At 51.5% G+C, this 23,424-nt stretch overlaps 7 protein-coding genes across 7 annotated transcripts; 3 read left to right on the top strand and 4 right to left on the bottom strand.

The window, feature by feature from the left end:
• Positions 1 to 111: 111 nt before the first annotated feature.
• FUM2-0 (Cytochrome P450 monooxygenase FUM2) lies at positions 112 to 1,710 on the bottom strand (the record flags this gene model as incomplete). Its single annotated transcript, XM_036642471.1, has 3 exons — positions 112 to 704; positions 758 to 1,321; positions 1,395 to 1,710. The coding sequence occupies 3 exons, from the start codon at positions 1,708 to 1,710 to the stop codon at positions 112 to 114; spliced, it is 1,473 nt and encodes a 490-aa protein (XP_036491420.1).
• A 1,636-nt stretch (positions 1,711 to 3,346) lies between these two features.
• Positions 3,347 to 4,548, top strand: CGCS363_v010621 (uncharacterized protein; the record flags this gene model as incomplete). The annotated part of the gene is made up of 5 exons (XM_036642470.1): positions 3,347 to 3,565; positions 3,661 to 3,977; positions 4,039 to 4,286; positions 4,339 to 4,478; positions 4,546 to 4,548. The coding sequence occupies 5 exons, from the start codon at positions 3,347 to 3,349 to the stop codon at positions 4,546 to 4,548; spliced, it is 927 nt and encodes a 308-aa protein (XP_036491421.1).
• A 1,838-nt stretch (positions 4,549 to 6,386) lies between these two features.
• Positions 6,387 to 8,311, top strand: kojT-0 (putative efflux pump kojT; the record flags this gene model as incomplete). The annotated part of the gene is made up of 4 exons (XM_036642469.1): positions 6,387 to 6,925; positions 6,991 to 7,075; positions 7,142 to 7,946; positions 7,998 to 8,311. 4 exons carry the CDS (start codon positions 6,387 to 6,389, stop codon positions 8,309 to 8,311), a joined length of 1,743 nt encoding a protein of 580 aa, XP_036491422.1.
• Positions 8,312 to 10,123: 1,812 nt separating this feature from the next.
• Positions 10,124 to 11,945, top strand: CGCS363_v010619 (putative hydrolase; the record flags this gene model as incomplete). Its single annotated transcript, XM_036642468.1, has 2 exons — positions 10,124 to 10,939; positions 10,992 to 11,945. 2 exons carry the CDS (start codon positions 10,124 to 10,126, stop codon positions 11,943 to 11,945), a joined length of 1,770 nt encoding a protein of 589 aa, XP_036492122.1.
• Positions 11,946 to 12,932: 987 nt separating this feature from the next.
• On the bottom strand, positions 12,933 to 14,372 carry CGCS363_v010618 (Choline dehydrogenase; the record flags this gene model as incomplete). The annotated part of the gene is made up of 1 exon (XM_036642467.1): positions 12,933 to 14,372. One exon carries the CDS (start codon positions 14,370 to 14,372, stop codon positions 12,933 to 12,935), a length of 1,440 nt encoding a protein of 479 aa, XP_036492121.1.
• A 720-nt stretch (positions 14,373 to 15,092) lies between these two features.
• Positions 15,093 to 16,127, bottom strand: GRE2-0 (NADPH-dependent methylglyoxal reductase GRE2; the record flags this gene model as incomplete). The annotated part of the gene is made up of 1 exon (XM_036642466.1): positions 15,093 to 16,127. The coding sequence occupies one exon, from the start codon at positions 16,125 to 16,127 to the stop codon at positions 15,093 to 15,095; it is 1,035 nt and encodes a 344-aa protein (XP_036492124.1).
• An 849-nt stretch (positions 16,128 to 16,976) lies between these two features.
• On the bottom strand, positions 16,977 to 18,067 carry CGCS363_v010616 (uncharacterized protein; the record flags this gene model as incomplete). Its single annotated transcript, XM_036642465.1, has 2 exons — positions 16,977 to 17,883; positions 17,937 to 18,067. 2 exons carry the CDS (start codon positions 18,065 to 18,067, stop codon positions 16,977 to 16,979), a joined length of 1,038 nt encoding a protein of 345 aa, XP_036492123.1.
• Positions 18,068 to 23,424: the final 5,357 nt, after the last annotated feature.

The raw sequence follows: 23,424 nt of genomic DNA, 5'->3' as shown, positions 1-23,424 counted from the left end.
CGGGTTGGATGATGAACTCTATAATTATGTGATGTCTAATGTAGTCCTCCTCGATCTATCGCTATTACAACATGTGTAATCTGCATATGAATAGGGTACTGTCACACTCTCTCAAATCTTCATTCTGGTCTGCGTGTCCACAGGCGTCGCGTGAACCATCAATGGCTTCTTGATCCATAACGCAAACGCCTTCTGGTTAGTCCAGTCCTTGCTTTCCTCGCAGAGCTCGAGGTCATAAGAGAAAAGCAACGTAGCCAAGATGAGTCTCATCTCGTGCATGGCCATGTTCTGTCCCAAACAGTCGCGTGGGCCAAACCCGAATGGCTTGTGCGCATCCAGAACATCTCCAGCATAAGCAGGGTCCGTCTTCAGCCATCTCTCAGGCGCAAACGTCTTGGCGTTTCTAAAGTTGGCTTCGGACTGATATGTGGACCAGTGATGAACTGAGATGCGAACTCCCTCGGGTACCCATTTGCCCATGATCTGTTGACCGCCGGGCATGACTACTCGAGGGCTGCCGATAGGGACTGGAGGGTAGACGCGCAGAGACTCTTTCAGAACAGCGTTCAGGTATTTCAGGTCTGCAAGACGCTCGAAGGTCAGGTCGTCCAGAGTGGAGAAGTTGCCGCGGATCTCTTCGAGGAGAGTCTTCATCTTATCGGGGTTGGCGAGAAGAGTGTAAACGCATCCGCTCAGTAGGGTGGCTATCAGAATCAGTCTCGAGCCCTTGAACATTCCAAAGACGTTGAAAGCTTACCAGTAGTTTCGGATCCAGCAAGCATGAAAAGCTCTGCATTTGAGTGCATCTCCTTGATAGTGAGCTCCTTGCCCTCCTTAGCGGCCAGAACCAAGTTCCAAACATCAGGCTGGGTGGAGCCGCTCTCGAGACGCTGGTTGACGCGCTCCTCTGAGTGTCTGCAATGAGTGACTCGCTGCTCGGTAACGGACTTCGGCTCGAACTTGGTGAAGATGGCATTCAGAATTGGGTAGTAGTTGATGATGGACACGATCGGCAACATCTTCAGCGACTCGAAGATTGACTTGACCCAGGGACTGAACTCGTTCTTCGCCAGCAGACCAAGGGGCTGTCCGAAACAAAGCTCAGCCATGACGTCAAAAGTTGTAAAGTTGAGCAGCTGCATCATTTCCACCGGTTCCTTTCCATCTTTGCCAATTTCAGAGATCTTGTACATGAAGAGGTCCACGTATTTGCGGAAGAGAGGCTCTTGCTGTCTCAGAGCACGCTCTGAGAAGGCCGGCGAGAACAGACGACGGACTCGCGCGTGGTTCTCCGTGTTAGTGGTAAGAATACTGGGTACGCCTGAAAAACGTCAGCATTTGGATCAGACATACGAGACACCGTCATCGTAGCTGACGCGTGATGGACCACTCACCGTTTACGGGCTGCACAGAGAATTCTTGAGCCTTCTCCTGCACCTTGGGTCCATGAACATCATCCCAGGCCTGTGCAGCCGTGTAGCTTAGATCAGTAGGGCCGAAACGAACGACAGGTCCATACTGCTCGTGCAGACTCTTCATCCACTCGATATCATCACCTCTGAGCGCGACAAGCCAATACGGGATGCGGGTGATTGCACAGATCTTGGGACCCGGCACATCGGCCAGTGGGTGGAGCGTGATGGAGTAGATAGCACTACCGAGAAGATAGACGGCTAGGAGGCCCACGCCTAGGAGAATAGTAGCCACCATCGTGGTAGAACGAAGGCGAGTCGCTTTGCGAAGGCTTCGCAAACACGCGACTTGGAAGAGATGTGTTTAAAAGAGCAAACAGATATTCGACTGAGGGGCATTGACGAACTTCGGTGGGAAATGGACAGAAATTGATGAAATATGACCAGCATCTGACTGGCCAGTTCACAGGACCCCTGATGCATCCCGCCCCCCCACAAAGCGCCAACAGACATTCTGCAACGGGAGGATGGGGACGTGCCGTCTGGACTGATTCTGGGAGATATCAGTTGCCCTCTAGGCCGAAGACGGCAGCAACAGACAGGGTTCTGTTCCATGCCTCGCCAAAATTGCCAGTGAACGATCCAGCAACGGACATCGAGGAAATTTGATGTCCGCGCAGCTGGGTTGCTCCGTTGTCTGTTCTCAGTGTTCTGGATTTTCCAGCCGCTCTGGAGCCCAATCCTTGTGTTGGATCTGCACTAAAAACGACCGTGCCCACGGGAGCTATGTTTATGCCAACTCAATGTCTTTATGCGGCGGGGATCACGACGACTTTAACGCAGGTTGTCACCGATGCAGTTCATCCCATTCCAGCACAACGTTTTCTGCCTTCGAACTCTGATCATATTATTCCCGAAAACGAGCAGATCGAAGCGAAAACCGGTAGTATGGCACCATTGCCCGAGCTTCACGTCAACGTCTCAGGCGAGGGCAGCCGACTGGGATCATTTACCGACGTCGCAGTGGACAAGCCGCCAGTCGAGTCATGTCCCCTCGGCCTGCAGACAGGGATCGATGGGGAACTCGGCAACATGGCCTATCGCACACCCAGATTCATCTATTCTCTAGTCTTGTGCGGGATTGACTTGACAGTCCCGACTGGCCGCGGCTTGTCAAAGTTACAAGCCCTGACATCGGGTAGAAACAGATTGCTCAATTTGCGGCATGTGCGTGGCTTTGCAGCGGCCGCCAGTCCCAATTGGCCGTGGACATGGCAGATCACGACAGGGAAACCGGTCCTCAACCGGTCCTGCACACGTGCAGTAATGAGTTATTAAGACAAATCCTTGATTATCGTCACAGTCCGAGCACGTCGCGGTGGCCATTCTTTACACTAGGCGAGGAGGCGCTGACTCGACGGAAAGGGGCAAATACGGGAATGGCATCTGCCATGCGGTTGAGTTCTTGGCCGAAAGCTGACAGCCGTTCCACTTCCAGGGCTGGTGTCTACCAGAAGGCGGCTACTCTAGGCTTCCACTCGTTCGGATGGAGAATCCATTCAAGGCACAGAAACCGGGCATCATATTTATGTATCTAGTCATATTCCTAACATCTGCCTGTGGGGTTGGACTGGAAAAAGTCCTAGCCCCTTGGTCGAAAGAAGAAACGAGCCCACAATGAGGAGCGACACAGACGCAGGAACGTTGGTGGTTTGTTGGTGCTCCATAGACCACGCGGCAGATCGTTCCGGCTATTCATAATGCCACCAATTCCCCGATGTGGCTCATCTTGCATGTCTTCTCTCCCAACTCGCCGGAACCGAAGTCGACGCAGGAGCAGGCACTTCTCTCCATCTGCCGGCCTCGAACAGGAAACCGACAACAAGCCGCCGGTGGGATAGTGGACTGGCAGAAGCTTAGTGTTAACCGCCAAAATGGCTGCCACTACGACAGGGGAGCAAATCTCGGCTATCGCCTACCAGCTTGAGCCTTTGACCCCGAAGGGCCTGGGGCCAGCCGTCGAGTTCATCGCCATCGTTTTCGGGATCGTTTGTGTGATTGTGGTCGGCCTTCGAATCTACGTCCGCGCTGGGCTCTCGGGGGCGTCGACAAGACTATGGGGTGTCGAGGACTGGCTAGCAGTGATCGGAACAGTAAGTGTTTTCGACATTAACGCAAGACTGCGGATCTTATGTTTCACAGCATTTCTATGTCTCGCAACCGAATGAACTGACGGACGACCCCATAGGTACCCTTCATACCGGCGGTCGTCTTTGCGGTGTACGCCTCACGATATGGAGTCGGCTCCCACGATGCCGATATCCCTTCCCAGCTTTACCTGATTCGCGCTTCCGAATATCAAACATACTGGGAAGTTCTCTACTTCATCTCGTCAACGATAATCAAATGCGCCATCGGCTTTACTTGCGTACGCTTGGATAGAAGGAAGCGAGTGACAGTCATTATGGGCATCAACATGGCGGTTATGGTGATTGTTGCGATTCTCGCTTTGGTGTTTGTTTTCGCAAACTGCACTCCACTTGCCGCAACATGGAACCCCGCGTTGTAAGTTCTTCGCCGCACTACTACAGGTTGCGCAAACATTTGATTAATCATCTTCTATCAGGGGAACATGCCAGAAGGTTATCAGCCTGCAGACTGTCAGTTATATCGTCTCTGCCATCCAGATGATCACGGACTGGACTTGTGCAATTATCCCTTTCTTCATCGTTGCGGGACTGCAAATGTCCCAGAGGAAGAAGGTCTCCGTCTGCGCCATTCTCGGTCTCGGTCTGTTTGCCAGTATTGCGACTGTCATCAGAATGCCATACCTCAAGTACTACGACACCGCCAAGTACCCAACGGAGATTGGATGTACGTTGCTGTTCATCAACAAATCCCTATTCAGAGACTGACCGTAGTATAGACCACCTCGGCGTTATCAGTATTACCTCCAACCTCGAGTGCGCGTTGGGAATTATTGGATGTTCTCTGCCGCCATTGCGAAAACTGTTCAAGTTTTACTATGGCTCATCTCACGATGGCAATTACAAAGTGTCAGGCGGGGTAAGTTTGTTTATGCGCATTATATGCTGAAATTTGCTTTGAACCTGCGCTGATCCCATCAATAGAGTGAAAACGTTCTCGGCAGCGCTGGCCCGGCTATTAAACTCGGCTCGCTCAGTGACCACGATAGAACATACCATGCATCAGCGAGGAGAACGGGCACCAGAGACCTTGAAACGGACGACGATCGAGACGATTCGAGCCACAAGGGCATAATCCGGAAAACTGATGTCTACATTAGCACATCATCGTTTAAAGGCCGATAACAATTGCAGTTGGATTGCTACATGTTTACGACGGAATGTTAGAGGGTAAGACCCTTCTGGGCCACATGTGATCATACTAAAACGATGTAACTGTAATTCAACACAATAAATCTGACAATATCTGGAAGCTATTACGGGAGTCCCTGCGAGAATTCGCGGAGTTCGCCGACATATACCAGTTATCTGCTTTTCGAAGCGATTGTTTAAGCGGTTGAAGTTCGCATCAATGGTGACCAGCCAAAACTCAGTAGGTAATGGCCAACAATGACTTGATTTTTGTTGTTTTCCGCGTGTTTTCCATTGTTCTTCTGCCTTCCTTTTCCCGGTCGCTTCAATTACTTTGGGTCGTGCTATCACACTGACGACATAAACAGATGCGTGTTGGTTGTGGACTCTTGAATGGATCCACCCACCGATCGGTCGGCTTGGCATGTGCGCGGTGGCAAGCTGGAGGTAAACGCCGACAACAAGTTTTCTACTTGGCAAGTCTTGGACGTGGCGGATACCATTGCTTGTGTTTTTGGCGTCTTGTCGGACAAGAAGTATGAAAAGCTTCTCTAGACAACACTGTGTGGTTGTCAAGAATGATTGGTCAAGTCTTGCTTGCCATGCGGCCTGTTTACCGAGCCGCTCTATTCATCTCTGGCCGAGAAATGGGAATAGAGGGGAATCAGCCGTGCGACATTTCAATGTCCTGGAAAGCCGCAAGTCTTATCTCAATGACGGCGCCGAGACCAGCCCTACTTAAATCAATACCGACAGTTCTTCCTCATCCCCACGGGGAGCTCCTCATCCTATGAACCACCCCTCTTCAACATCATAGTGCAGGATAATCATCTGTCAAAAGACTGAAGATTGGGGAAAGGACATAGCTTATCGCATCGCCAAAGACAGCATTGCGTGCGACCGCGGTCTCCAGGTTTCGCGGTTTGACCACACCTCCGGACATCGGGTTCCCAGTTTGGGAAATCCGAGCAGGCATGAACCCACACCACCTCCGTGACTGTCGCCGATCCAAGATGCGGCTCACCCGCCGCATGCCCCACGGTTTCCGTCATTGTTCCCACCCTTGACCCGCAAATCGGGCAAACCCACCGACAAAGTATGATGTCAAGGTCCAGTATTGATGCGAACGCAACAGCCTTTTCGCGATTTTTTCAGCCCGCCAAGTCGAGAATGGAAAGATGAATTTTCGGTTGGCGCTCCTCTGTGGCACGACTCCATCAAACATAACGGCCGAATAAAGTGAGGATGCTGACCAGAATGACCGTCCAATACTGGGGCTCTGGATCCTTCAAGGTCCCCTTTTCGCCGTTGGGAAGGCCCGACTAACGCCAGCGTCATGGGACGATAGCGTCATAACTCCAATTTTCTGTCGGAGTTTATCTTTCATATCGTGGAGACCCCGAGCATTGATAAAGACGTTGGACGGCCTAAGAGATCGAAATCCGGGGCGCCGTTGGTTGACATTTATCAGCTGTCATATCATTTCACACGCTAGGTCTCGTCCTTTCATGCCTTTCGTAAGACCTCGGAACATTTGGTCCTAGACTGTCACCGTCACCTCGCATTCGACATCACATATCGGCAGCCCGGCACATCACGTCTTCGGGCCGGGACTGTTTGCTACCAGATAGTCACCATGGCCTCCACACCACCATCGAAAAACCCGCCCACGTCCGGCACGAACGCACCTGAGGAAGCGAACCTCACCCGCAACAGCAGCGCAACACGAGTCGGCCCGAGCTTCGACGAAAAGCCGGAACGACCAAGAGAGAAGGAAGAAGCTCCGACCGGTGGCTTTTTCCAAGACGCACCAGGCAGAGACGAGGAGTCTGAAGGAACGACTACCCACGAGAATATCACCTCGAAGAGTAATCAACCGCAATCCACCCCAGACGGCAAGCGCATCATCACCGAGGATGAGTGCTATCACTTGCTCGGCTACTCGTGGCCCGCATGGAAGAAGTGGATGCTTCTCTCATCCATCTTCGCTGTCCAGGTCTCGATGAACTTCAACACAAGCGTCTATCCGAGTGCTGTTACGCCGCTCAGTGAGCACTTTGCAGTCAGTGAGCAGGCTGTTCGTGCATCACAGTGTGCGTTTCTCGTGCTTTACGCTTTTGGCTGCGAGCTTTGGGCGCCATGGAGTGAGGAGTTTGGAAGATGGAAGATCTTGCAGTAAGTTGAAAGCCAATATGAAGGGTTGATGCTGGATTTGAGAATTTGTCTAACAAAAGCCCCAGGTGTTCCCTGTTTCTGGTAAATATTTGGCAAATCCTCGGCGGGCTCGCACCCAACTTTGCTTCCATCGTTGTCGCTCGAGGTCTTGTGAGTTCAATTGCCTTCACAATCTTGTGATGATCAATGTCGATGATACTGACCAACACCCCATAGGGCGGTCTGAGCTCAGCAGGAGGCAGTGTCACATTGGGAATGGTGGCAGACCTCTACCAACCCGATGACCAACAGTGGGCAGTCCTCTTTGTCGTTCTCTCCTCCGTATTCGGTACCTCTGTCGGTCCTGTGGTCGGCGGCCCAATTCAAGCCTTCCTACCGTGGTACTGGAACTTCTGGATCCAGCTCATCTTTGGCGTCACTGTTCAGGCTGTTCACTTCTTCATGCCTGAGAGTCGCTCCACTATCCTCATGGACAAGGAAGCAAAGCGCAAGCGCGAGGCTGGCATCGACACGAACGTCTATGGACCCAATGAGGTCAAGAAGCCCCGACTCTCCGCCCACGAGTTCGCGATCACTTGGATTCGACCTTTCGAGATGTTCCTACGAGAGCCTATTGTCCTTTCTTGCTCTCTTCTTTCTGGTTTCTCCGACGCTCTTATCTTCACTTTCCAAGAGGGTTTCAACCCAGTTTTTGAGAAGTGGGGTTTCGGCGTCCTCGAGAAAGCTTGGGCTTTCATTCCGATCAACATCGGATACTTGATTGCCTACATTTCTTACGTACCCTGGATCATCAGAGACCAAAGAGTCATCAAGGCCAAAGGCTCCGACGCCTTGCCTCCTGAGCGTCGATTGAGATGGCTCCTCTATCTCGCACCATTGGAGACAATCGGCTTGTTTGGTTTCGCATGGACGTCTATGGGACCCCCTGAGTCGCACTGGATCGCTCCAATGATCTTCTCGTGCCTGATCGCTATTGCCAACTTTGCTATTTACATGAGTACTGTGGACTACATGATTGCTGGTAAGTATCTGATCCTAAACATCACAGCATGGTTGCTAACCACCATCGCAGCTTACGGCCCCTACAGTGCATCAGCAACAGGAGGTAATGGCTTCGCCAGAGACTTCCTCGCCGGCATTGCGGCCATGTACTCGACACCACTCTACGAGAACATTGGCAAGACGCGTCATACGGAGTACGCGAGCACGATCCTCGCATGCCTCGCCTTTCTCGTCACAATCCCAGTGTACCTCATTTACTGGAAGGGACCCGTCATTCGAGAAAGATCCAAGTTCGCTCAGTCACTTGACGCCGACAGACGCGCCAAGGGTGGTCGTCGAGTCGTCGATGCTCCCGAGGAGCAGCTTGAGCCCAAGAACCTGTAAACAGCCATGCGGTGGACGATATACCTGCTCAACCCGAGGGTCTAAGCATGATAGAAGAGCACAGCACAGACACCTGTGCATCCGATCTGGAAGTGGCTTCTTTTGAGCTGATCAGGACTTGGGGCCAAAGAGGGCATTGCATTCATGATGTTATTTGTAATGATACCAAAGCACGATCAATTGTAAAAAGTAATGAGTGATACGATACCATGGTTCCCTCAGCACTTTTCTCCGGAATAGTCCCAACGCGACGCAAACCCGGTGATTGACCCCACTCGGAGGTCATGTCCGCATTGGATATTGAGTTGTAAATGAAATCACTAAAAGCACGTTGAACCAAATGTTGTCCGTCTCAACAGCCAAAACAGAGGGGGATCTCTGGTATTTCGAAGATTCATGGAAGGATCACAGAACACTAGCGTGGGGCTGAGAAGCTTACTTCTAGGCTTAGGTGCCATCAGTCAAGGCACGCGAGTTGTGCGGCACAGCGCTGCGGTCCAGCACACGTAATGCCAGCCCACCCAATTTTCAACCCTGGAGCACATTTTGACAAACACTAGCTTGATTGGTTGAAAATGTCCATTTTTGTTTCATACGAAGGATCTGGGGAAATGGGGCACTTAGATTCAGCTAAGCATGCAGCCCGAACTTCCCGGCTTTACGGGCTCCGATTCACCCCCGTACCCCCGTGCCTGACACTGTCTGTATCTCGAAATGCAAAGAACTTGAACATGCGGCCACGAGTATCGCGGTAATTTCTCAGGCAAAATGAAGAGATAATGGTCTTCTAATCCATTTCGAGCCGAGCCAGCTCAATCATCAGAGCAGACGTGCGTGAAATCATTGATCGTTGGGCAGTTTGTACCAATTTTCATTTTTCAACTATAATAATCTTGGAGATCATCTGCTAGATACTTCCACGCAGTTCAATCAGACGTAGTCAAATTGCTGCAAGAGTGAGCGGCTGAGTCTCAGAGAACGCGCCTTTAGTCACACACAGGTTGAAAATGGGCCTATAATGCCTTGCTCTCATATCGTGCAACATGACGTTAGAATATTGTTCTCAGTAGATCAGCCAAGACGCCAGCATCTTGGAATAACGCCCCGTCTGCCGGTCGCCTTCTGCGGCGCCCGACAGACCTCCGTCATCCGGGCGACATGCGGGCGGCCGAACCAGACACGGCTGGAGGTGGACGTCAGCATCGTATTACGATTCAGCCACCCGCTGGTGTGTTAGTGCCTTGGCGTTAGACAGAAGGTCCCCAAAACGTTCACCTTCATGGCTCCCAAGCCTTGGAGCATCGGCTGCCGGCTTGAGGCACAAACCTGCAGCTAACGCGACAACATCCTTCGACTGCCAGGTCGGCCGCGGCACAGCCCGCAGCGTGCCAGTTGCGCGGGCAATAATGGGGCATAAACAATAATGTGCCAATTAGGATGTGCTGACGGATGCGACTAGACCCAACGTGGAGAAGGCAAGAGTGGCAGTACTGGCAGGGCGAAATATCTCTGCCTAGCAGGCGGACTAGCATCATGATCCTGCAGGGAAAGGTCGGTGACGACTGACTCTTGAATGCCGTTTGTGGCTACGAAACTGACTGTACGCCAAGCTGAGCATCACAAAATGGAGAATAGGTCGTTGAGGGAGGATTTTGTCAATTTGTTGAAATACCTCGTGCTGCCTCCAGTTTGTTGTTGATGTTAACACAAGTCCATCACGCTAATACGACAACTAAAACCCAATTTTTCTTCATTTTTCCTGTCATCAACATAGAAGAGGAATTGCAATTGATATCTAACTGATTCACCGCGATGGTGTCCTCTCTTCTATTGGCTGGCTCTCTAGTCAGTCTCACTCAAGCAGTCTCCCTGCCTCTGTCTGCGAGGGGCACAAATTCAACGAAAGCATTCAGTTGGGTCGACACAAGACCAACCAAAGACCTGCAATACTACGACTGTGGTAGCGGCTTCCAATGCGCCCGTCTCGAAGTCCCGCTCGACTGGGCAAACCCAACCAAAAATAGCACCGCTGCCATCGGTATTGTCAAGCTCCCGGCCGCAGTCCCGGATGACGACCCATCTTTCGCCGGCAGCGTGCTCATCAACCCCGGAGGACCAAGCGGCTCCGGTACCGCTTTCGCCTACTCCTGGGGTCCCGGTCTGCAGAAGGTGATTGGCGAGAACTACGAAATCATCGGCTTCGACCCACGTGGCGTCAACACGAGCACACCACACGCCGACTGCTTCAAGGGAGACCAGTTCGCCCGGAGGCTTTCTCAGGAGCGCACTTCCAATCTTCCCCCGATTGATGACGCCATTGGATATCATTGGGCGAGCGCTTCTGCTCAGAGTGCTCTCTGCGAAGAAAATGGTGCTGATAGCATCTGGGGTCACATGAACACCGCGTCCGTTGCTCGCGACATGGTGGAAATTATCGATCGCATTGACGACTTGCGCTGGAAGGAGTCAGGCAAGGCTAAGCCTAAGGATGCTGAGGCAGCTCGCCTTAACTACATTGGCATCTCTTATGGAACTTTCCTGGGGAACACATTTGCTTCCATGTTCCCTGAGCGTATTGAGAGAATGTGGATTGACGCTGTGGTTGATGCTGATGATTTCTCTGCTGGCGTAAGTCTATACTTTCTTTAGTGCATTCGTGCGATGCTAACTGTCTTCCCAGACCTTCCGCAATGACATCAACGATGCTGAGAAGATTGTTGACCAATTCTACGAGCTCTGCTTTGAATCTGGGGAAGATTGTCCTCTGATTGAATCATCTGACAAGTCCGGCGCCGACATCAAGGCTCGTGTCGCCGACGTCATTGACGACATGGATAACACGCCGGTGTCCTTTTCTTTCAACGATCGGCCGTATATGCTTACATCACCCATTATCCGTCAAGCGATCTTCTCCATGTTGTACGGTCCGTTGACCTCATTCGAGACGCTTGCTCTCGGTCTCGGCGCTCTTATGAATGGCAACTACTCCATTCTCACGGCATTCCTTCCCTCGGACTCGATCAAACTCGTGTGCGACGCTTCCGATGACGATGAGCTTCCTCAGTACAACTGGGACACGGATGTCCTGGCAGGCGTTCTCTGCTCCGACATTGTTGATGAGGTGGTTGATCGCAACATTTCCTTCTATGAAGAGGTCGTAGCCTACCTGAAGAACCAATCCGAGACAACCGGCACTGGCGTGTCGGGAGCAATCCCAATCGCTTGTGCTGGCCGCAAGCTCCGCCCGTCCTACCCTTTCACCGGACCTTACATCAGCCCTGCAGCAAGTGCCAACGACACGAACGCACCCGCCGCGCCGCTTTTGATCACCTCCAGCCGCTACGACCCAATTACCCCTCTCAGAAACGCCTTCCATGTGTCAGAGGGGCATCCTGGATCCGCTGTCGTTATTCAAGAGACTTCTGGTCATGGGGCAACCTCCAACCCAAGCGAGTGTCTTGTAAAGATTGTCCGGGAGTACTTTTCGGAGGGCAAGCTGCCAGAGAGCGGTACCGTCTGCGAGTCCACATGCCACCCGACAATTCCTGCTGATAAGGAAAATTGCACCTCCATTCTCAACTCCAGAGATGTGGAGTACATGCTTCCTGCTTTGGGAGAGTTCCATTGGTTCTAGGTGTAGAACTTTATCGCGCCCGATAATGTCCGCGGGTGTTAATGTGTCTGTTGAAAGTTTTTGCATAGTATATCTGTGCGCGCTATCTTATTTCCTGCGATTGATGTTCATTGTATATAATAGCTTAATATTACAAACATCTTCTGATACGACCTTAGTGCTTTCCCTTGGATAGAAAGCATTCATTTTGATTGTGGCCACTCGAACGAAGATCTAAGAACAGATGGGACCTTCGAAGTTCCTTATGAAAGTCCCCTAAGCATCCGCAAGAATATCATCCAATGCTTTCTCGCTGATCATGAAAGTAGCCAGTGTTGGCACCTCTCCAGGCTGGACCGGAAAGACGGATCCATCAACGACCCGAAGCCCTTGTACTCCACGAACGCGGAAATTAGAGTCTAACACAGCCATCCGGTCATCATCTGCTCCGATTGCGCAGGATCCAGTAATATGATGAGAGTAGGTCTGAGCTCGAAGAAAAGCCTTTTGCTCCTCGTTCGTGCAGCTCGTAGCACCTTGGCGACAAGGTCGGTGCTCAGTGAACTTGTTGTCAGTCAGGTTGGTAAGAACGGACCTCGCAAGATTGATCGCCTCCACCATTGAGTCAAGGTCTGCGTCATCGCCTTGAGAGAAGAACCCAAGATGTTGGAACGGGGTTTAGTGGGCCCACTGGATTTTTCGGCGTTTTTAGCGTTTAGAGGCTAGATTACTAGCCCCCCTCAAGGGGCGAGAAGTTAGCTCAGACATCATTATCATCCTCACAGAGACAAGAGGCTTAATTTACTCGTTTTTTAGCGGATTTTCGAGCTTTTTATCTCGTTCTTTTTATTCTAGATCTGCAAAGAACGTAAAGAGTCTTTTCCTTTTTCTTTTAAAATCGTAGGCCTTAAAACCGTAGAGTTACGTAGTTAAGGCGGCTCTACGCGCCTTCGGGCGCGTACGCGCTGCTGTGCTGCATAGCTCTCGGCCGCCTGGCCTACGACCATTTCAATGTATGTTGGGAGCCTCACGGGGATCGGTGGATCTTAGCTTGACGGTGCCGTTGATGTTTCGCGGATGGAGCTGCATGAAGCCACACTCAGACTCGTTCTCCGCCCAACCCGGCATACCCGGGAAGAAGCCGATGAAGTTGAAGCTCCCGCAGTAGAAGTGTATATCCCGCGTGCGCTCGGCAACTGAGGTCCGCATGAACATATCCCAGAATCCAACCACTGGCTTTTCGAACGTGCCGTAGATGACTCCCTCGAGGTTGTCGTGCATGTTCATGCCGACACCCGGAAGGTCTGTGACGACAGGGATGTCAAACTTCGCCAACTCGTCCGCTGGGCCGACACCGCTGAGTTTGAGAAGCTGCGGGGTGTTGAAGACACCACCAGCGATGATGACCTCTTTCGACGCAAAGGCTTTGCCAGGTACACCGACCTGGGAAGGGTCATGACGAGGATCTGTTGAGTAAAGGCTTTGACCTTGAAGGTACTCGACTCCTATAGCCCGTGGTGCCGTGTTTCCGTTTGTGGGCTTTTCGAATATGATCTTCGTTGCAGGGGTGTTTAGCTGGAGTGTCAATGGGAACTTTCTCTCGTCATCCATAGTCGCCCGAATGTAATTACTTGGACTGGACCGCACGCCATTCCGAGAGTGGGTGTGAGGGGTAAACACCCCGAGGAGGTTATCGCGTTCCACATCGTCCGAGTTGATGTCCCTCCCCAGTAACATAGCAAGCTCAGTGGAGTTGATTCCTGGCGGATACCCGAGAGCTGTGGACGCATACGTAGCCAGTGTAGACACATCCGACTCATTGAGAGCCCAGGAATAGTCACTCTGAGAAGTGTCAAGATATCCCGTGAAACCGTGAGATGCAGTACTTCCGTTGACAAGGTAGTTGCATCGCTCTAGTCTGACAAGATACTTGCGTATATTCGCTGGCGACCATGTCTCATCTCCAGTCAGATCGGCGATGTCCTGCCAGTCCACATCTGCAGGCAAAGAGATCGTAGCCGCGTTATGCATAGCGCAGCCGCCAAGTACGCCAGCTCGTGGATAGTAAACTCCAAGTCGTGTAGAGCCAGAAGGTGGATCCAACCCAACGTAAAAGTCGCCGTCAGTTGTATTCCAAGTTGTGAAGTCGTAGAGGTTGTCAATCTCTGGCGTGTCTCGCGTTACGAAGAAGTCCCATCGCGTGAGTGGATCATTGATAGCCGGTGTATTGTTGTAGACCATATATGAGTTGATGTTGTCTGCTTGGTCATCACCAGCCTCAATGAGCAAGACTGAGTGCCCTTCCCGGGCAAGATTGGCAGCGAGCGGACCGCCACCTGGACCGGATCCCACTACAATGTACTCATATGTCTCAGGAACATCTGAAAGTACTGAAAGGGCACCGTTGAAGTACACAAGGAGGACCATCAACAGACAAGAAAAAGCCATTTTGAAATGTCGATGTGGCAAGCTTTGATTTCAATTTGGGTCGGATGCTTCCTGCTGTCGGACAGGTTAACGGAAACAAAGCATTTTCTCTTTCTTTAAACAATCTCAAAGGTCTCCTCTTTATGCCCAGAATTGTACGATGAGTTGACCGAACCTTCCGTGCTTTTGCTCGCCAAGTCATGTTTTTCCAAGACGATAATTAAACCGGCTTTGAGTTTACTCCAGCATATCATACCCTGCGTCATCAGCACTGCGGGATGGAGGCAATATGCTCTCAACAGCTTCAAGCAACTACAAGTTTATACCGGATCTGCAAATATTGTTTAATACCTGTCGGCTGTTGTAGGTTTTGTATTCCGCTAAATCCGTCATTCGCTGGCGTCTGTGTGAGGGGGTCGGGGTTATCTTTACTCGATGTCTAAATCCGATCCCTGCGCGCATCACTACAGTTGCATTGACTAGATCTAGATTGATTTGCCAAGAGTTGACAACATTGGCAGGCTGGTTGAATGACCACAAATATCGTTATTGTCTTGGCGTTGACGAAGTTTCGTAGGCTACAACGACGGCAGACAGTCGTCCTCGACATTACAAGTCGCTTATGACAACAGCCATTCATGATTAGCTCATGAGTTTCGGCCCTTTGCATATCACTTCGAGTCACGTCGAGATATTACAAAAGCAAGGAAAGTCCTAAAAGATGAGGTACCCAAGAGATTTCTACTGGCGGCTTTCTACCGCAAGGAATTGCTGCAGCGTGTCTTTCACAGTCGCATGCAGCGGACGGTACGGAAAACCCAGAACCTCCACGATTTTGTTCCCGTCAACCTGATACAGGTTTTCCAAAGCTGCCGTCTTACCGGTTCCCGGTCTACCAACAGGAACTCGATTCTTGACCTCTGGCAAAGCTTCCCTGGCTGCATCAGCGGCAGTCTGCCAGTCAAAGTGATGCCCCAACAAGAATCTCTGGCCACCAGCCGCAGGTGTATCCACAGCCGCAACAAGCATAGCAGCCGTGTCACGCACGTCCACAACTCCGGTCCACTGTAGTTCCGGGATTTCCTTGGCGTCCATGAGTTGCCAAAGAAGCTTGGAAGTTGACGTAATTTTGTCCAAGTTGCCAATGTCCTCTAGGTGAGGACCCAGGACTAGGGCAGGGTTCAAGCAGCTGAGATCGAAATTGGTCTGGTTATCCTCCATCCATGCCCAAACTGCCTTTTTCGAAAGCGCCTTTGATGCCAAGTAAAGAGCCGCCCGATCTTTGAGAGACGCGGCCTCTTCAAAAGTCGTTGGGTTCCAGTCAGACTCGTCATAGACGTATCCGATACGAGGGTCTTTGGAGTTGTCAAGCATTGCCGCCAAGGAAGAAACGTGAACCACACGCTTCAAAGCAGCACCGCCGTACAGCTTGCTGGCTTCCAGGATTCCCGTGGCACCCTTGATGGCAGGATTCAACATGTCGCGTACATTGTCTTCGACTTGGCCGTGAACAGGACTGGCGACGTGAATGACGCCTATTGTTGTTTGGTCGAAGGCGTCGTGAAAGAGCTCGGGCTTGGTGAGGTCTTCGATGGAGATGGTCGTCAACCTTGAGCCATAGTCGTTTGGGAAAGTCGCGCGGACTTTGTCTGCAGCTTTCTGGGACCGAACTGTTCCTCGGACATTGTATCCCCGCTTCAAAGCCTGGTCAATGACGTGGAGCCCTAGGTAGCTGTTTGCGCCGGTAATCAGGACGGTGCCTGGGTTGTCAGACATGCTAAGTATCGGGACAAGGTGAATGGAAAAAGGCGAAGTGTTGGGAATCTGTGAAGATCTTAGATTTCAAGCATGAAATGGTAGTATTTTGGTTTTCGGTATGGAATTTGGGGTCTTTGCAGTATTTATGTAGCCCAGTCACTAGATCGCGGGAAGTTCAAACGTCACAATTGTCAACCGTACGATTTGCTTGGCAGGATCTGCGATGGGCAAAAGATAAATCTTAAGTCCGGCTGAAGTCCGTAAGTTGTTCTATTTCCGTGGACTTGTTATTTAGTACTCCCAGAATCTTGGCACTTGATTGCGAATGGGAAGAGGTGGATATCAAGGACAAGATGAGCACGTCAGGACCCATAGGCCATTGAGCACCTCCCCAGCAAACGGGACCGAAGAGGCTCCATTCAAGTTAGCGTTCAGAGGTGAAAACTACGCAAATGTTTGCTCGGCCTCGGCGACAACGGAAATGCCGGCCGGTACATCACGGAGTAGTCCGCAATTCCGACGGCTCCGGACTAATCCTGGGGCTCCACGCTTCCCCGCTGCCTTCTTCGCATACGACCGCATATGAATGCTTCTGCATATAGGGTCCATTTTGTTCCTGACAATCGATGGAATGCTTTCTCGTAGAGACAGCCTAACTTTCCTGAGTCTGGGCGGCAATACTTGCTGTGCACTTCGTGATTACAATGAGGATGGTAGTAGGACGGAAAGTGATAAGGGCGGCGACAATAATAGCGGTAACGATAAAGATGACGACGGTGCTAGTGAACATAATTGAAAACGTCGTGGTTTAAGCACAGGAAAAGCAGGGATATATTCTTCTAATGACCAGAATATGTGTTGATGTGGCTAAAGTTCCTCACTCGGGGGATCATAGAGCCTCGATCGCCAGCGACATCCGAAAGCAGGCTCCACGTTGAAGTCCAGCCAGTTCTCACGTTCGAAAGCAGACGTCGCCATACCAACCGCAGCCGCGAAGACGGGTTCGAAGGGGCGGGCGTTGTCGACCACGTCCACACCAACAACAGCCTTCAACGTATCAAGAAATCCTTCATCCATTACTGCATCACCATAAAGAACAACTCGTTGGATCTTATCTGGCATGGGGTGTCCGTAAAGATCATTTCCCAATGGTAGCTTAGTAACCTCTGTAAGTAAGGCTTTGACGGCTTGAAGATGGCCGGGCTGTTCCCGACGATCCGCGCCAAGTTGCTGGTCGTAGACTTGGCGTAAAACGTCCGCAACTCCTTTGTCGTCGGCGAATAGATTAACATTCAGCCCAGAGTCGCTGTAATCCACTGCTAGCACGGCTTGCGTTTCGTAACGCGGTGAGCCTGGGTTATTAATGTGGTTGGCCCACATAACCAACTTCGCAGCGCCCAAGACCCGGTGGGTTAGACGGAGGCCGACTGATTTGATTGCTTTGTTGATAATGTAGTCTTGATACTGCCAAGTCTGGTCAGGGACGACTACGCCGGCATAACAAAATGTCGTGCCTAGGTAAGACGCGACCGATGACTGTAGACTCCGCAAAAGGCCCTGGCAACTGTCGAAGTCGGGGTCCCTCTCGCAGATAGAAAGGCCGAGCGGCTGAAGTGGAGGGCATACGGCGTTGCGCAGCAAGGAGATGCCGGTTACGTCTTCAACAATGGATGCGGTGTTGTCGTGTTTGCGCATGAAAGACTTGTACGCTGGGCTTCCCTCGATCCGGGCCACTTCTACGTGGGACCCGTTCTGGAAGTAGATGGCTGCGGTTCTAGAAAATGCGTCAATAAAATCGGCTTCGGAGGGCGTTTTGGGGTCTCGTACCCATAGTCTGGTGTGAGGCTAAAACCAACGCCAGGGACCGGTGGATGGGACAATGATGATGCTGCCGCGGCGGCCGCAACTATGAGCAGCAAGAAAAGGCAAAGACGGGACACATGTATCTGAACGGACATGATGTCGTCGTGTTGTCCGAAATGGTGATGATGTCGAAATTTAGCTAAGAGTGGAAGAGGTGTTTATTGTTGATTGCCGCGTTTGTTTCGTCACCGTTGGGCTTTTGGTCCTGCCTGTAAACGGAGCGTAGCGACGACTGCGGGTCACGTGATTTCAAATGCGCACCGCGGATCTTGACTTGGCGTTGGTGCTTAAATAATGGATGTGTTGCAACGCGTGGCTGTGTCGATGAACTGATTGGTGCGCGAGTGGCTATTCGTGATGGGGTTCCAACACCATGCGTTTTCTCCTGGTCGCAGAGGGGCTGTGTGCACCAGCCAGCCCCATGGTGGTATTCAGTATTGCAGCTCAGCTTTTGCCCTCTTTATGTCATAGGCTAGCCATACAGGTGTCTTCGTGATCTATCCTGGCCCCCATCATAAATGTCTCCATCAGAGTCATCCTTCAGTCAACAAGGTGTTACAAAAGTGGAACCACAATTGCTAAGCAGCAATTGCGCCTTATCCTTCGCAACACAAGGTGTGCTCGCAGGCGGCAAACTGCTCAAAAAAGAGGAGAGGCCCGATTTAAGCGCTGCCGACCTTCTGAAATGTCCACTACAGATTCCACCAATTCCAAGATGTATCATATCTTGAGGCACGGCGCTCGGAGCTGAGACTGGGGGCCAGGCTTTTTCGCACTCTTTGCCTCTACCACGCAGGACACCATGCTTTCCTGGGGAAAATATGCCCCCATCCTGGCCTTGGCCATTCATCTTGATGGTGTTAGAACACTTAGGTTCAAGGGGCTGTGAGATTCGTAAATAGATGGAAGTCCACTTTCAGGCTGACGGCTCTCAGCTCAGTTGCTCGGCTGGGAGTCGATGCACGCATAGCAACATTGAACTCTTCTTCTCTTACATAGACTTCGTGGATGGATAAGGTATATATATCTTACTTGAATAATCATCAATGGGAAAGCCAGAAATTCATCCTCAACCTCTTCTTTAATCTTCTGAGTATTCATTGCAACAGTCGTAAGACTACAACAAAGACACCAGAAACGACTTCAGTCAACGACAACGACTTCAATCGACAGAGACGACAGAGAAGACCTCAGCAGCACTTCCCCCACTATATACTTTCCTATTATACACTTCAATATCATGAAGGTCACATCTCTCAGACTCTTGGCTTTGTTGGCGGGAACATCTCTTGCGGTCCCTCACACGACGCGCAGAGATGTTGATCCCGAAAACCCCTCCGCATCTGATCCGAAGACACCCCCTTCCTCCATTAAAGACCCTCCACGGCCGCAATCCATCCAAAATCCGTTTGTTGGGAAGTCTGTTACGGTTCCCGGCTCTTGCGGTAACCTCTGGAACCCATCCGAGACTTGCCTTCGAGACCTGGAGGCTCAGAACGAGAACGTCGGGGCATACGCTGGTGATCTCAAGTTCGAGGATAACAGCTGCGACGACGGACAGAAGCTCGCACTCGAAATTGCCGCCTGGGATGCTTTGACGCTTGCCAACTTTGGCGCAAAGAATCCGCAGTCCGCAAAAGAAATTGCGACGTGGAGGGCTTACATCGGTCCTGACTTTTCCTCTCAGCAGGGCCGTATTGTTGGTATGGAGGCTTCCACACCTCGAAACGCTGTGACAGTGTTGCTTACACCATAACCCACAGACAACCTGCACCGAATTCAGGACCACAGGCCCAAGAAGAAGTTTGACATTATTGCCAGTTGCAAGGACACTAAGGGATGGTGCAAGGCAATAACCGGCGGGTCGGTTGGCGGCTACGCTTGGACGGAGAAAGGCTGGTTTGGCTACACCTTCCAGCATATCACTCTGTGTCCAATCTACTTTGGACTCGACTCTCTGGAAGAGAAGTTCGAGATGATTGAGAAAGCTCTGGCGAGAGGCGACACCACGTACGCCGAGATTGCAGACTGGCAGAAGAACAAAGGCCAGTATTTCTTGCATGAAATGATGCACCTGGATGCCGTTGGCCAGCCTCACAGTAAGAAAACCCTCACAGTTTGTCTTCACTTTTCAGAGTCGCTGACCAGGCACGCTTAGTCTCGGACCAGTATCTCAGCAGCAGTGAAAACATCGGACCCAAAGCGTACGGCCCTGCCGGCGTCTACACGCTAGCACAGAAGGACCTCAAAAGAGGCGGCGGGGCCACGCGGGCGAGCCTCAACGCCGACAGCTACGCATGGCTGGCTAACAGCCTGTACTTCTACGACGCGACGGGCTACTTCCCCAGGCCGTCGGAGGGTACGAAGGGTGCCGAGGCTGACAACATCTACTTCGTGGACCTCGGGGAATTTGAAGGCGAGGCGAAGGACGCCGAGATCGAGAAGCGCTTCAAGGCCGAGGTGGATAGCTTCTCAAGTCCTCCGCCGACCCCTACCGACTCGTGCAAGAGCGACAGTGACTGCTCTTCGCCGCTGTGCGCCGGTGGCGGTGCTGTCTACTCCTGCGTCGAGGGTTCCTGCCAGTGCGGATCCCCCAAGCCGCCGCCGTTGTCGTCGCCGACGCCTTCGCCGTCGCCGCCCATCAACACTCCCCCGCCAGGCACAAAGTGCTTTGAGGATGTGTCGGAGTCTGAATGCACGAGCAAGTATGAGTGTCCTGATGAGAAGAAAGTTGGATGTGTTAAGAACGGCCTTGCTGAAATAACTTGGTGTACATGTTTCTAAGGTAGCAAATACGACGGGGTATATTAGTATAGCTAGCACAATCCTCATTATCGTTGTTATTATCGTCGTCGCCATTATTATTGTCTTCATCAACCGTCGTTATCGCTTGCGTCTTATCTATCATCGTCCATCATCGTCGTCCATCTTCGTCGTCCATCGTCGTCGGCCTTGAGTGTTATCCGTCGGTGTCTTTACTTCTATTCTTTTTATTCCTTCTGCTATAGTGATGAGTTGCGGTAACCTCGTAAACAGGAAATATAGTCGTGCAGACGCTCTGTTCTAGCGCCACATAGTTGTTTACTAAGGGTTTATAAATCACTACACATGGAGAGAATTTATACGTAAGACATGACGTATGTCTTTTTCCAATTGAAACCTTTATGGGGTTAGGGATTATGCTGCTATTACAAATGATCGAATATAGAAGCTGACAACAGTCACTCTCCTAGTTCCCTTGCAAGCCTCCGCTCGCAGCCTTTCGTTGCAGGAATGGTCTCTTAAGCCTACAAGCACCCCAAGCTCATTCATGAGTTTGCGATACTTAGACTTTCTTCTCCGAGCGGATAGCATAGACTCCATCATCGCGACGAATAGCGTAAGCATCTTCGCCACGGCGGATAGCGTAGGCGTCAGTATCCTCATCGCGGCGAATAGCATACGCATCCTCATCACGACGAATGGCGTAGGCGTCGGCATCCTCATCACGGCGGATAGCGTACGCGTCCTCGTCACGACGAATGGCGTAGGTGTTTTCATCGCGGCGGATGGCGTAGGTGTCGGCATCCTCGTCACGGCGGATGGCGTACGCGTCCTCGTCACGACGAATGGCGTAGGTGTTTTCATCGCGGCGGATGGCGTAGGTGTCGGCATCCTCGTCACGGCGGATGGCGTAGGCTTCCTCGTCGCGACGACGAATGGCATACGCATCTTCATCACGACGAATGGCATAGGCATCCTCGTCACGACGAATTGCATAGGCGTCAGCATCCTCATCGCGACGAATTGCATAGGCATCCTCGTCACGACGAATTGCATAGGCGTCAGCATCCTCATCGCGACGAATGGCATACGCATCCTCGTCACGGCGAATGGCGTAGGCGTCAGCATCCTCATCGCGACGAATTGCATAGGCATCTTCGTCGCGGCGGATAGCATAAGTTCCGTCATCTCGGCTCACATGTTGCTTGGGTGTACTGCGAATGGCGTAGTCTCTGGCCTCAGTCACTGGAGCAGCAGTGACGGCAGCGGCCAGCATGAGGAAGGTGAGGGCGTACTTCATACTGAATGTCGTGATGCTTTGATGTGAAGGTTGGAGGGAAAAGTTGTAAAAGTCCAGATTGTAAGTTGAAATGATGTGTAATTTGATCTTGTGTGTCCTGCTCGAAGGTCTCAACTCTCAAGAAGGTGGTTATCTCTCTCTCTTTATACTCGTCAAAGAAACCATCTCGAGACTTCCCCGGATAATCACGTTTAGTTGGGTAGAGATGTCGCTCTGCCAATAAACTGTTTAAGTGAGAAGCCCCTCTCTTGTTCATTGGCATTTGCTATCGTCGGGACTCAACCTAGCATGTCGCCATCGACAGAGGTGATAGCCAGAGTGACCGACTGGTGTGGGCTACTGCTCGGCTGCCGGTCACAATAGTTGCGCCTCGCCACCGCAGGTTTCAAACCTGAACACATCACCATTCACCTTCGCCCGAGTATTGAGAGCATTCCTGCAATGTCAGTCTCGGGGACCAATTGTCCGAGTCAATCAAAGTGGCTTGGCCGACACCCTCGATGTCCATCTAACGATGTGTTCCCCGCGGTCATCACGCATCTTGTAGCCACCTTCCGTAAGTTGTTAGACTCCTGGGTCGTCATGTCTTTGGAGAGGGCTCAACTTCAATGTTTCAATGGTTGATGTGTATTTCAATGCGACAAGACTGTTGGTGCAAGGTTGCAATGAATGCGTTGAAGTGGGGAGTCCATGCATGTGCGAAAACTTGAAGGGTCAGTAAGCTGACCGCGAGACGCGCCGAGACAAGCATGAAGCGATTCCCAACGAGGCATTTAGTGAACATTTCGGTGGCGGTCGGTGTTGTTGATCCATCTTCTCCAAACGCAGTCACTCCAATACATGCACATCCATAAGCCGCGCCGCAGCTTCGCAGTCTAGGCAACAGAGTCGCGCGAAAAAGAGGGTTCCGGTTGGGCACCGAATCATGGTCGTGCATCACACTCCACACAGTGTACGGCACAGAATTGCTTTGGATGGTCTGGCGGAAAGAAACGAATTGGCCTCTCCTGGGTGCAGGTAGCTGAGCGGCCCGGCCCACGCCGTTTGAGGGGTGCATGCATATGGCGCCATTCGGCCAGATATTCTGAAAGATGGAAAGAAATACGGACGCACTACGCGCTTGGGTTGAAGTCGTGATAACACCAAGACCTTTAGCGAAGGCAGGGTACTTTTAACCCATTTCAAGCCTGGAGTCTCGGGGCTCTCGGACAATCGAAATTGCGTTATCATGAGGACTCTGCTGTTCCCCCCGATGAAGTACACATTGTTTAATCAGGCTCGTTGCTCTGATCTAGGTCAGTCATTTTTCGCCTTACTCTCTAGGCATTCTTTACCCATTTCTAAGCAGCCATGAAGCCAATGCATATCGACACGGACGACTGCGAAGCA

This window comes from Colletotrichum siamense (assembly GCF_013390195.1).
Source record: "Colletotrichum siamense strain Cg363 chromosome Unknown KSG_Cg363_contig07, whole genome shotgun sequence".
Taxonomy (NCBI): Eukaryota; Fungi; Ascomycota; class Sordariomycetes; order Glomerellales; family Glomerellaceae; genus Colletotrichum; species Colletotrichum siamense.
Note: the sequence above shows the minus strand (reverse complement) of the source record. Positions and strands in the feature narration are given on the sequence as shown.